The following is a 13441-nucleotide window of genomic DNA, read 5'->3' on the forward strand; positions in this document are numbered from 1 at the left end:
ACTTTGTGTGGCCTCCGGAGGCAGAAGCTATACACCCAATTGTCTGGGTCTCCCAATGGAGCGACAAAGAAAAGAGAATTTTGTTTACTTACCGTAAATTCTTTTTCTTATAGTTCCGTATTGGGAGACCCAGCACCCTCCCTGTTGCCTGTTGGCAGTTTCTTGTTCCGCGTGTTATCACCGGCTGTTGTTGTAGACAGAGGCTCCGGTTGTTCCTCTGTCTTTACTTGTGGGTGGCTATTCTCCTTCAGCTTTTGCACTAAACTGGCTAGATCTGGTTATCCAGGGGGTGTATATGCTCAGAGGGAGGAGCTACACTTTTTAGTGTAGTACTTTGTGTGTCCTCCGGAGGCAGAAGCTATACACCCAATGTCTGGGTCTCCCAATACAGAACTATAAGAAAAAGAATTTACGATAAGTAAACAAAATTCTCTTTTTTTGGATTAATAAAAGGGGGCGCTTCAGATGTTTATGTTTTATATCTTCTTCTTTTTTTTTTTTTTTAAGTACCCTTTAGGGGATTTGTGATTATTTGATCACTTATGTAATGAATTGCTTCCATAGGGAAATTATCGATCTTCTATGAAGCCCACCCACAGGCTGGACATCACAGGAGCATTGTCAACGGGTGTCAGACGGTCATGTGGTTTCTGGCCATAGAAGGTCACAGCGTTAGGCTGCGCAGAATGCTCCCTTACTTTCCAATATCAGTATCCAGCTTTCCTGCTGGATTTTCATCTCTTCCCCTTTAGGACCCAGCAGGAGCTCGCCTTCCACCTAGCTGCTGATCATCAGTATTCTCTTGGTGCGTATATTGTCCCTTCCTTCCTTGGACTGGTGCTGGTGATTTTCTGCAGTTTATTCAAACTTTGGTTGCAAGCAGGTGGCTCGTACTCCTCTGTGGTATCATTGCTGAAAACGTTGCTGAACATCTACCAGTGTCACCTGTACATAAGTACTTCATGCTTTTTCCCCTGTGTGTCCCCCCTTGTGTCTTCTATAGTTGTTTAATGGTGTTGAGAGAAAGAGCTTATCCCACCCGATCCCTATTTAGGCCCCAGCACTAGGGATACCTAGGGTCAGGTATTCAGCTTGGCGCATAGGTGCAGAACCTATCAGGGTGGTGACGGACCCTAGGGACCAGCGGTAAAATTGGTCAAGGGTCACCATCTCCCCCTTCCCTAGATACAGTGTGATGGCCTAGGCAATGAATCATTAGTCCAGTGTAATATAATAAGATAATCTGTCCTTTGAATGCTGTATGTATTGCTTCTCCACATATACCTAATTGAAATATTAATGGAATGAATAACTGAAACAAATTATGCTTAGGGCTAAGTAGAATAAGTTTGTAGTTTCATGAAAAAGTAACTGACATTCTTGAATAGAAGAGATGCTCATCTGTAGTTTTATGAATAAGTAACTGGCATTGTTCTATCCATAGACTCTCGTCTATGCCCAGACACACCTGAATGCTTTACTAAGGAATGTTGCTGTACAGGAAAGACTGTCCAAATAAGGGAATGCGCTAGACCCAAGCTAATTGGTTGGTTAAGACAATGCAGAAAAGCTGTATAAGAATGCTATGCTTTGAATACAAGGGTTAGAAGACCTCTACTGTGCTTCTCCCAAATAGAGATACGTCACTGTCTGGTCATTTTCCTAATTCATATACATCTGCGCAATTCTGATCTGGAATCCTCCTCCGAGACCCTGAGAGACCCCTTGAGGTCTCCCCCAACAACAGGATTTCCCTTCCCTAATTCGCTTGGTACTTCCCCGTACCTAGCATGACAAGCACCAAAATAGCATTGTGCTTTTGAAAAGCTCCTTGCAATGCTACAATAACCCATCAGCACCCCATGATTGTGCCGCAGGGAAGTGAGTGATGGGTGCCAAAATGGGCATGCATGCAATCTGAAACCTTTTAAACGTTGCACTGATGGTTCCCAGCATCCATTCTTTATGGAGTTTGCATATTAGCGGTGTGCTAGCAAAAATTCAGAAAATAGATCTATGCTTTACGCAGGTAGAACAAACCTTCTGCAGGTCGGACACGATGTGGTGTAACTGGTGCTCACAGAGCAGTTTCCACAGAGCCAAGGCTTGACACGTCTTTCTGACCAAGATGTGGATCCCCTGGAGAGACGTCTTCTCTATGAGCTGGGCTTCGGCTGAAGAAGAAAAGCAAGAAGATCAGAACAGAAGATCAACTATTAGACAGTGTCTCATCTGTAAGGGTTACATCCAGGGCTGTGGAATTGGTAAGCCAAATCTCCGACCCCTCAATTTCCCCAATTCTGACTCCATAGCCCTGGTTACATTGTGCAGATGGAGTCCGCATCTGTTATGGTGTATAATCCCCTGCGCAGCCATTTCTCCCGGGTTTGGACTTACTGTAAAACTTCCTCTGCAGTTCTTGCTGGACTTGCTGAGAACTTCCCACGTCGTGACGGCCCATGGCACCTAAACGCTGCTGAATATTGACCGGCGTTCCAAAACTGCACACAAATAGACTATAAGGAGTGAAGGAAGTCAAAGTCACGACACTCCCCTTCCCCCTCCGTAGGATCAGCCCTTGCTGATGTGAATTAGTTCTTCAACATCAATTTTTAAAATTGCAAAGTGCTTGTAAAAACATTTATTTCCACAGCTTGCTGCCTCTGGCCTAGGTTACTGGCCACCTCTGCAGTCTGTCAGCGGTGGCCGGTCTCCTTGGCAAGGAGGTCTGACCAGCTTCATTGTGCCGGTGCTTCTCCGATGCTGCAGAGGTAACGTTTCCTTTGCTTGCGGCATGAGAGAGCGCCCAGTTTGGACCAGCGGCTCAGCCATCATTAAGAGAGCACCGTCCCCCGGCAAGCATGAAGCCGGAGAGCAGCGCAGATCAGACAACCCCTTTAAAGGGGTTATCCGGCTTATTTTGCTAAGTTTTGTTTATTGCACTATTGGGCTACATTGGGGCAGGTAAGTAGATATTGACTACCTACCTGCCCTGCTGTCAGCCCCTCTCCCCCGGCTCAGAGTGGTGACCGCTCCAGGCGTGATTTTGCTGCTTCCTGTGATGTCATGTCGACAGGGGCAGGAGCTTATGCTCGCCTTGTAGACGGGCATCACAGCCGAAGTCATGTAGCCGGCCTGTTGGGTGGGTACATGGCGCCGGAGTCCCCGACCCCTTTCCCTGCACTCTCCCACACATTCCCCCGAACCCTCTCCACATTCCTACTCTCCCACGCCACTGCCGTGGGGCCCGTGAGCTGGGGGAGGGGACTGGCAGCGGCTGCCCCTGGTATCACCGCCAGCACCGGGTCCCCTGCTCAGGATCGCACTTCAAATGTATCGGCATCACAGATGCCAAAACACTTCACAGCAGAGATGAGAGGGAGCGCTGCTTCTCATCACTGTCCCGCTGTCTGCTCTGACACTTCAGTGCAGCGGTGACGTCACTACTGTGATGATATGTCCAGAGCAGACAGCGGGTGAACGTGCAGGAGCGGCGGGGACCGAGGAAAGGTCAGTATATATTCCCTAAACGGTGTGGGGTAGGGGGGCTGCAGAGCGTCGTGTGGAGGGGCTGCAGAGCGTCATGGGGAGGGGCGGCAGAGCGCCGTGCGGAAGGGCGGCAGAGCGCCGTGCGGAGGGGCCGCAGAGCGCCGTGCGGTGGGGGCCGCAGAGCGCCGTGCGGTGGGGGCCGCAGAGCGCCGTGCGGTGGGGGCCGCAGAGCGCCGTGCGGTGGGGGCCGCAGAGCGCCGTGCGGTGGGGGCCGCAGAGCGCCGTGCGGTGGGGGCCGCAGAGCGCCGTGCGGTGGGGGCCGCAGAGCCCTATGCGGTGGGGGCCGCAGAGCCCTATGCGGTGGGGGCCGCAGAGCCCTATGCGGTGGGGGCCGCAGAGCCCTATGCGGTGGGGGCCGCAGAGCCCTATGCGGTGGGGGCCGCAGAGCCCTATGCGGTGGGGGCCGCAGAGCCCTATGCGGTGGGGGCCGCAGAGCCCTATGCGGTGGGGGCCGCAGAGCCCTATGCGGTGGGGGCCGCAGAGCCCTATGCGGTGGGGGCCGCAGTGCCCTATGCGGTGGGGGCCGCAGTGCCCTATGCGGTGGGGGCCGCAGTGCCCTATGCGGTGGGGTCCGCAGTGCCCTATGCGGTGGGGTCCGCAGTGCCCTATGCGGTGGGGTCCGCAGTGCCCTATGCGGTGGGGTCCGCAGTGCCCTATGCGGTGGGGTCCGCAGTGCCCTATGCGGTGGGGTCCGCAGTGCCCTATGCGGTGGGGTCCGCAGTGCCCTATGCGGTGGGGTCCGCAGTGCCCTATGCGGTGGGGTCCGCAGTGCCCTATGCGGTGGGGTCCGCAGTGCCCTATGCGGTGGGGTCCGCAGTGCCCTCTGCGGTGGGGTCCGCAGTGCCCTCTGCGGTGGGGTCCGCAGTGCCCTCTGTGGTGGGGTCCGCAGTGCCCTCTGTGGTGGGGTCCGCAGTGCCCTATGTGGGGCTGTTATGTCCAATGTTGGAGTGATGAGAGGTCAGTGCTGGGCAGAATACTGACAGCCAATGAGTGTGCAGAGGGCGGGGCCAGCTCTGACTGTGAGGTTTAGCACAGGAAGATGTCATGTTAGGTTGAGCTGAATGTAAACAAAGTGTGCAGAGAACAAAGGGATAATTAAACAGGAACAAAAGTTAAAAAAACAAACAAAAAAAAAATAGAGGTGTTTAAGATGACAATACAGCACAGATTAGCTTACAAAATTCTTTTGAGCGAATGTTGGACACCTAATCTCTATGATGCCTAAATGGAGCCAAATTGTGAATACAGAGGAAAGAAGGGAATTTTGTTTACTTACCGTAAATTCCTTTTCTTCTAGCTCTAATTGGGAGACCCAGACAATTGGTGTATAGCTACTGCCTCCGGAGGCCACACAAAGTATTACACTTAAAAGTGTAAGGCCCCTCCCCTTCTGCCTATACACCCCCCGTGGGATCACGGGCTCCTCAGTTTTAGTGCAAAAGCAAGAAGGAGGAAAGCCAATAAACTGGTTTAAGCAAATTCAATCCGAAGGAATATCGGAGAACTGAAACCATTCAACATGAACAACATGTGTATACAAAAAAACAGGGGCGGGTGCTGGGTCTCCCAATTAGAGCTAGAAGAAAAGGAATTTACGGTAAGTAAACAAAATTCCCTTCTTCTTTGTCGCTCTATTGGGAGACCCAGACAATTGGGATGTCCAAAAGCAATCCCTGGGTGGGTAAAATAATACCTCGTAATAGAGCCGTAAAACGGCCCCTTTCTACAGGTGGGCAACCGCCGCCTGAAAGACTCGTCTGCCTAGGCTGGCATCCGCCGAAGCATAGGTATGCACCTGACAGTGTTTCGTGAAAGTGTGGAGGCTGGACCAGGTAGCCGCCTGACACACAAGCTGAGCCGTAGCCTGGTGCCTCAAGCCCAGGACGCATCCACCGCTCTGGTAGAATGGACCTTCAGCCCTGAGGGAACCGTAAGCCCAGCAGAACGATAAGCTAGAGAATTGGTTCCTTGAACCACCGAGCCAGTCTTGATTTGGAAGCCTGTAACCCTTTACGCTGGCTAGTGACAAGGACAAGAGTGCTTCCGAGCGGCGCAGGGACGCCGTACGATCGATGAAGAGTCTGAGTGCTCTCACCAGATCTAATCAAGTGCAAATCCTTTTCACATTGGTGAACTGGATGAAGACAAACAGAGGGTACGGATACCCTGATTGAGATGAAAGGGGGGATTCCACCTTAGGGAGAAATTCCGGAACCGGACGCAGAACCCCTTGACCTGGTGAGACACCAGGAAGGGGACTTTGCACGACAATGCTGCCCCGATAGACACTCTTCGAAGTGAAGTGACTGCCCCTAGGAAAACCACTTTCTGCGAAAGGCGTGAGAGAGAAAAATCCCTCATAGGCTCGAATGGTGGTTTCTGCAGAACCATCAGCACCCTGTTCAAATCAAAGGGTTCTAACAGTCGTTTGTAAGGAAGGACTAAGCGGCAAACCCCCTGCAGGAACGTGTGTACCTGAGGTAGTCTTGCTAGGCGCTTCTGAAAAAAATACAGAGAGCGCTGAGATTTGTCCGTTAAGGGAACCGAGCGACAAACCTTTTTCCAACCGAATTGCAGGAAGGAAAGAAAGTAGGCAAGGCAATTGGCCAGGGAGAAACTCCCTGAGCAGAGGACCAAGATAAGAATATCTTCCACGTTCTGTGGTAGATCTTGGCAGATGTGTGTTTTCTGGCCTGTCTCATAGTGGTAATGACCCCTTGAGATAACCCTGCAGATGCTAGGATCCAGGACTCAATGGCCACTCCATCAGGTTGAGGGTCGCAGAATTCAGAAGGAAAAAACGACCCTTGAGACAGCAAGTCTGGTCGGTCTGATAGTTCCCCCGGTTGGCCTACCGTGAGATGCCACAGATCCGGGTACCACGACCTCGTTGGCCATTTTGGAACGACGAGGATGGCGCGGCGGCAGTCGGACCTGATCTTGCGTAACACTCTGGGCAACAGTGCCAGAGGTGGGAACGCATAAGGGAGTTGAAACTGCGACCAATCCTGAACGAAGTCGTCTGCCGCCAGAGCTCTGTGATCGTGAGACTGCGCCATGAATGCCGGGACCTTGTTGTTGTGCTGAGACGCCATTAGGTCGACGTCCGGCATCCCCCAGCGGCAACAGATCTCCTGAAACACGTCCGGGTGAAGGGACCATTCCCCTGCATCCATGCCCTGGCGACTGAGAAAGTCTGCTTCCCAGTTTTCTACGCTCGGGATGTGAACTGCGGATATGGTGGGTGCTGTGGCTTCCACCCACAGCAGAATCCGCCGGACTTCCTGGAAGGCTTGCCGACTGCGTGTCCCACCTTGGTGGTTGATGTAAGCCACCGCTGTGGAGTTGTCCGACTGAATTCGGATCTGCCTGCCTTCCAGCCACTGTTGGAACGCTTTTAGGGCAAGATACACTGCCCTGATCTCCAGAACATTGATCTGAAGTGAGGACTCTTGCTGAGTCCACGTACCCTGAGCCCTGTGGTGGAGAAAGATCGCTCCCCACCCTGACAGACTCGCGTCCGTCGTGACCACCGCCCAGGATGGGGTTAGGCAAGATTTCCCTTTCGATAATGAGGTGGGAAGAAGCCACCACCGAAGGGAAGCTTTGGTTGCTTGAGAGAGGGAGACGTTCCTGTCTATGGACGTCGGCATCCTGTCCCACTTGCGTAGGATGTCCCATTGAAGAGGACGAAGGTGAAACTGCGCGAAAGGGACTGCTTCCATTGCTGCCACCATCTTCCCCAGGAAGTGCATGAGGCGCCTCAAGGGGTGTGACCGACCTTGAAGGAGTGATTGTACCCCTGTCTGTAGTGACCGCTGTTTGTCCAGCGGAAGCTTCACTATCGCTGGAAGAGTAAGAAACTCCATGCCAAGATATGTCAGCGATTGGACCGGTGTCAGATTTGACTTTGGAAAATTGATGATCCACCCGAAACTCTGGAGAATCTCCAGAGTAACGTTGAGGCTTTGTTGGCATGCCTCTTGAGAGGGTGCCTTGACCAGCAGATCGTCTAAGTAGGGTATCACTGAGTGACCCTGAGAGTGGAGGACCGCAACTACTGTAGCCATGACCTTGGTGAAAACCCTTGGGGCTGTCGCCAGGCCAAACGGCAGTGCCGCGAACTGAAGGTGTTCGTCTCCTATGGCGAAGCGCAAGAAGCGCTGATGCTCTGGAGCAATTGGTACGTGGAGATAAGCATCCTGATATCGATCGATGCTAGGAAATCTCCTTGGGACATTGAGGCGATGACGGAGCGGAGGGATTCCATCCGGAACCGCCTGGTCCATACGTGTTTGTTGAACAGTTTTAGGTCCAAAACAGGACAGAAGGACCCGTCCTTCTTTGGAACCACAAACAGGTTGGAGTAGAAACCGTGACCCTGTTGCTGAAGAGGAACCGGGACCACCACTCCTTCTGCCTTCAGAATGCCCACCGCCTGCAGCAGAGCCTTGGCTCGCTCGGGAGGCGGAGATGTTCTGAAGAATCGAGTCGGAGGACGAGAGCTGAACTCTATTCTGTAACCGTGAGAAAATGTCTCTCACACAACGGTCTTTTACTTGTGGCAGCCAGGTGTCGCAAAAGCGGGAGAGCCTGCCACCGACCGAGGATGCGGTGTGAGGAGGCCGTAAGTCATGAGGAAGCCGCCTTGGTAGCGGCGCCTCCGGCGGTCTTTTTAGGCGTGATTTAGACCGCCACGCGTCGGAGTTCCTCTGATCCTTCTGAGGCCTTTTGGACGAGGAGAATTGGACCTGCCTGCGCCCCGCAAGGACCGAAACCTCGACTGTCCCCTCCTCTGTTGGGGTATGATCGGTTTAGCCTGAGGAAAGGATGTATCCTTTCCCTTGGATTGTTTGATGATTTCATCCAGTCGCTCACCAAACAAGCGGTCGCCAGAGAATGGCAAACTGGTTAGGCACTTTTTGGAAGCAGAATCTGCCTTCCATTCCCGCAACCACAAGGCTCTGCGTATTACCACTGAATTGTCGGACGCAACCGCCTTCCAGCTCGCCGAGTCCAGGACAGCATTAATGGCGTATGACGCAAACGCTGACGTTTGAGATGTTAAAGACGCAGCCTGCGACGCAGACATACGTGTGACTGCCTCAATTTGCGCTTGAGCCGCTGAGACCGCTTGGAGCGCCCAGACGGCTGCGAAAGCTGGAGCAAAGACACGGCAATAGCTTCATAGATGGATTTCAACCAGAGCTCCATCTGTCTGTCAGTGGCATCTTTGAGTGAAGCCATATCTTCCACTGCAACTAAGGATTTAGCCGCTGGAGATAGGAGGTCCACATTGGAACACTGAACCCAGCCCTTGACAACGTCAAAAGGGAAGAGATAACGTGTATCCTTAAGGCGTTTGGAAAAAACGATATCTGGACAAGCCTGGTGGTTCTGGACTGCCTCCCTGAAGTCAGAGTGATCCAGAAAGCGTACTCAATGTACGCTTGGGGAACCTGAAACGGAACTTCTCCTGCTGAGAAGCTGACTCCTCAGGCGTAGGAGCTGAGGGAGAAATAACCAACATATGATTGATGGACGCCGTAAGATCGTTCACTACGGTGTCACAATCAGGTGTATCCAGGTAGAGAACGTTCTCAGGATCAGAATCCTGATCAGATACCTCCGCCTTATCATAGAGAGAGTCCCCATGCTGAGACCCTGAATGATGCGGTGACGTCGAGGGATGCTCCCAGCGAGGTCGCTTAGGGGGTCTGGGACTGCGGTCCGAGTCAGACCCCTCACCCTGGGATCCCTGAGACACTCCAGGAGCACCTTGTTGTACCAACTGGGGGGGGGGGGGGGGGACCAGGGGCAATGAATCAACAGAGCCCATGGTCTGAGGGACCGGTCTGGACTGCAAGGCTTCTAGTATCTTAGCCATAGTCTCAGAAAGTCTGAAGTAAATACTGCAAACTCCGTCCCCATCACCTGGACCATTAGCAGAGACTCCGGCTGAGTAAGTTCCACAAGGGCCGTGCATTGCATACAATTGGGGTCTGTCACGAACCACCGGGGGGGGTCACTCAGAAATCCCCCGCGCTGGCTACCAGTACGTCACAATCGGAGGGTAACAAGTGGGGGTCACCCCTCCTTTATACCTCCCGACCGACAGACAGAGCACGTGATGCGCTCTCTAGCGCCCCTCTTATAGTCAGGCCAATTATGGAATTGCCCGACAATAAGCAAGGAGGCCGCTATACTACTTATGCCGATTATTGAAGGGTCCCCGGTGAGAGTAGGGTATATATTCCCCCGACCTCCGCGGGCGGAATATATAAAATCTCCCCGAATCTCACTGGCCTCCCCACAATAATCCTTGGCACAAACTCGCTGCCACCAACCGCTTCACGGTAACTATTAGCCGAACACACAGACGTGGGATTCAAGATCGAGATAACAGAACAGCCCAAGATTAATTATATAATTTAATCAGCCTAAAGCACACTAGAAACTACAATATATACAATAGGGGATCTACAGGATATACATAGGTCAGAGTACAGTTACAATCAAAGCATGGGTTACAAACAGGCATACACAGTTCCAGCAGTTACCTTGTGCGTCTGGCCACAGGGGGGCGCCGTGAACCAGGTTTCTAGGATCCTTCCCACAGATGTTTCCTACACGTGACCCCCAGCGAAAGAACACTGGAAAATGGCCGAAGTAGGGTTATCAACCTGGGCAAATCCAGGTCCCCTCCTACCTTAGTGACCTCAGAGGGAGCACTGCTCCACCCCTGGCTGGAGTTATGGACAATATCCACAACATGGAATATGGGCCATAACTTTGCCTGGGAGCGTCGTAGGCAGACGCCAACGCTCTCATTGTGACAGTTATGAATTTAGCTACAGAACGAGAGGACTCATGACTTGTCTACTAGTTCCCCATTGGCTGATATCACGCCTGGGGTACTTCCCAATGTCCTACTCCCATAAAAAAGGTGTGCCAGCATCGTCCGCATGCAGAGACACCATTTTTATGGTTGCCATATTTATCGGAAATATGGCTTGCGAGATATGAACCATATTTTACTGGAGTCGTTCTGTCTGGATACTTCCAAGCTTGCTAATTAGATAGCAGCCCCTACCACAGGGTCACGGCAGGGAGTCATCCTGTGTCCATTGTTCCCACATCATCTAATCTCCATATCACAGGAGATGGCCATGGAGGTGTAAGTGGAACACAGACCAGTTCCTTTGACACCTATCTGCTAAACAAACCGTTTATCCCTGTGGTAAATTTTCTGATTGAAGGAGTTGTGTGAAGGAAAAGGGGGGGTGACACCAGGAGAGGGCTTCCTGACATAACTTGAATATCATGATTTATCGTCATATCTCCGGATTTACCTCACAGGGTCCGTGGAACCTGCCGGCAGTATAGCCGTACATGCTGTACAGGCTGCATAGAAAACCTGTGCTTCTGCACCCTTGTTTTTCACAGACGATATGCTGTTATCTCCCCCGAACAATCAAGGAGGGTATATAGCCAAAATACAAAAGTGCGACCGAACAGTGCAATGTATAGCGTACAAGCATATATCTATATGTGCATTTCGGCACTAGTGGGGTCAGCACCACAGGTGCTGCTTACCGCCCGCTCACAGCGGTTGTGTGACCACCAGAATCCCTGCCAGGGTCTTCCCAAACTTGTCTCTTTTCTCAGTCACAGAAAAAACTGACATGAATGGCTGCCGGCGTCCTGTGTAGAGGAGGAGGCCGTGGGCGTGCCCCAGAAAGTGCGGGAATCCGGTTTCACACTGTGTACAGTGAGAGGGGTGGAGTATGCAAAGCATGCTCCATCTCTCAGCGCTGCCGTGCTGTGCAGCGTCACGCCCTTACCCTGACTGGCAGGCCAGTGGGCGGTAACGAAGTGAGAGTAGGCCGCAAAAGCCGGGGACTAGAGTGATAAGCGCGGCCCGGCATATAAGCCCTGGTCGGCGCGGAAGTCCCCGGCGCACCACAAGTCCCAGCCGCGCCTGAGATAAAAATGGCAGCGGCGGTTAGCGCGGCAGTCCCCCAATACTCTAACACACCCAGCACGCTGTAGTGTGCGATGGCACCAGTGCGGGCAGCGCCGCCATCCCTGGCGCACTAACACACCCAGCAGTGCTGCCGTGTGTCTGTGCGCGGTCCCCTTTATGGGGACACAGAGTACCTCAACGTAGCAGGGCCATGTCCCTGAGGATACTCAGCTCCATGTCCAGCAGATTCCCAGGGGCTGTGGATGGAGCACGGCCTCAGTGCCTGGAGACCGATAAGATCCCACTTCACCCAGAGCCCTAAGGGGATGGGGAAGGAAAGCAGCATGTGGGCTCCAGCCTCCGTACCCGCAATGGGTACCTCAACCTTAACAAACACCGCCGACAAAAGTGGGGTGAGAAGGGAGCATGCTGGGGGCCCTAGTATGGGCCCTCTTTTCTTCCATCCGACATAGTAAGCAGCTGCTGCTGACTAAACAGTGGAGCTATGCGTGGATGTCTGACCTCCTTCGCACAAAGCATGAAAACTGAGGAGCCCGTGATCCCACGGGGGGTGTATAGGCAGAAGGGGAGGGGCCTTACACTTTTAAGTGTAATACTTTGTGTGGCCTCCGGAGGCAGTAGCTATACACCAATTGTCTGGGTCTCCCAATAGAGCGACAAAGAAAGGTAACCTGCTTGCTCATGTGCTGGGGTTTATTGGCCTCCACTGTGTGAGCGAAATACACTGCTTCTTTGCCTCTTCAACTCTAAATTAATAAGATTTGTTTTACGAGCGCTTGGGAAATCATTACAGCGCACACTGCTTTGTGGTGTACTGAAAGTTTCAGCTTTATTACAACATGTGACTAGTTTATATAGTACCTCAAACAAAGAAGTAACTATGCGCCAATAAGGGTGTGTGCAGAAATGTGAAGCCTCCCCGCCCATCAGTGCTAGCTGAACCCTATATCATTCAGTTATAAGACAAGTGGTTCCTTTGAGAATACAAAACTGATTCTATTCTCTCACAACTGCTTATATTACTACATCTTACCTTGGATTTCCTAAGGAGCCGGCACCGAACTGAGAGTTTCTATCCATAAATTCCAGTAACCCTTTCAGCTCCTCTAGAATTGACTGCAAGACGTGGGGGGAGATGCTGCTGTCAATCTGAGAAGTAGAGAAAAATAACAAATCAAATACCGTATTTTTCGCATTATAAGACGCACTTTTGTTCCCCCAAATTTTAGGGGAAAGTAGGGGGTGCGTCTTATAATCCGAATATACGGATTATATACTGCAGGGTCCAGGGGAGGTGGGGACAACTCTGCAGCGGTGCTGGGGGCTGGTGAAGGCTGGTAGAGCCTGCAGGAGGCAGTGGGAGATCTCCTGCTCCCGCTCATATAATATGCACTGCCACTGTCCACCTCCATGGTGCTGAAACCGCACCGCGGTGATGGGCTGGGGGAGCAGCACATAGTATATGTGCCTGCGCCCCCCTTTGATCACACATGCCCGTGTTAGATATGGCCCCCATGCTGCTGCCCATCCTAAAATAAAAAAGCTTTACTTACCTCCTCCAGCGTGTCGCCCGGTGTCTCCCTGCTGCCGCTGTGATCAGGCACGCAGAGATGATGTCACTCTGCTGTGCCGATCACATGACCGGCACAGAGAACCAGGAAGTGCAGGAGCTCAGCAACACGAAGGGAGACACGAGGGAGGACAGCGCTGGAGAAGGTGAAGTAAAGTGTTTATTTTACTATAGGCAGCAGCATGGGGGCCATATCAAATACAGGGGGACGTGTGCTATTAATAGGAGACTTGAAGCAGCTTTAGGAGACGTGTGCCAGCTGTAGGGGGACGTGTGCCAGCTGTAGGGGGACGTGTGCCAGCTGTAGGGGGACGTGTGCCAGCTGTAGGGGGACG

At 52.4% G+C, this 13441-nt stretch overlaps 1 protein-coding gene across 2 annotated transcripts in view; it reads right to left on the bottom strand.

The window, feature by feature from the left end:
• The window catches only part of NUP155 (nucleoporin 155), a 181348-nt gene that overhangs the window by 41803 nt on the left and 126104 nt on the right, over positions 1 to 13441 (bottom strand). For both annotated transcript variants that reach the window (XM_075328661.1, XM_075328657.1), the window contains exons 20-22: positions 12570 to 12685; positions 2398 to 2501; positions 2041 to 2174 (exon numbers count right to left, since the gene is read on the bottom strand). In XM_075328661.1, coding sequence (XP_075184776.1) covers positions 2041 to 2174; positions 2398 to 2501; positions 12570 to 12685 — 354 coding nt within the window. The remainder of the gene's footprint in view (positions 1 to 2040; positions 2175 to 2397; positions 2502 to 12569; positions 12686 to 13441) is intronic.

This window comes from Anomaloglossus baeobatrachus, chromosome 1, assembly GCF_048569485.1.
Source record: "Anomaloglossus baeobatrachus isolate aAnoBae1 chromosome 1, aAnoBae1.hap1, whole genome shotgun sequence".
Taxonomy (NCBI): Eukaryota; Metazoa; Chordata; class Amphibia; order Anura; family Aromobatidae; genus Anomaloglossus; species Anomaloglossus baeobatrachus.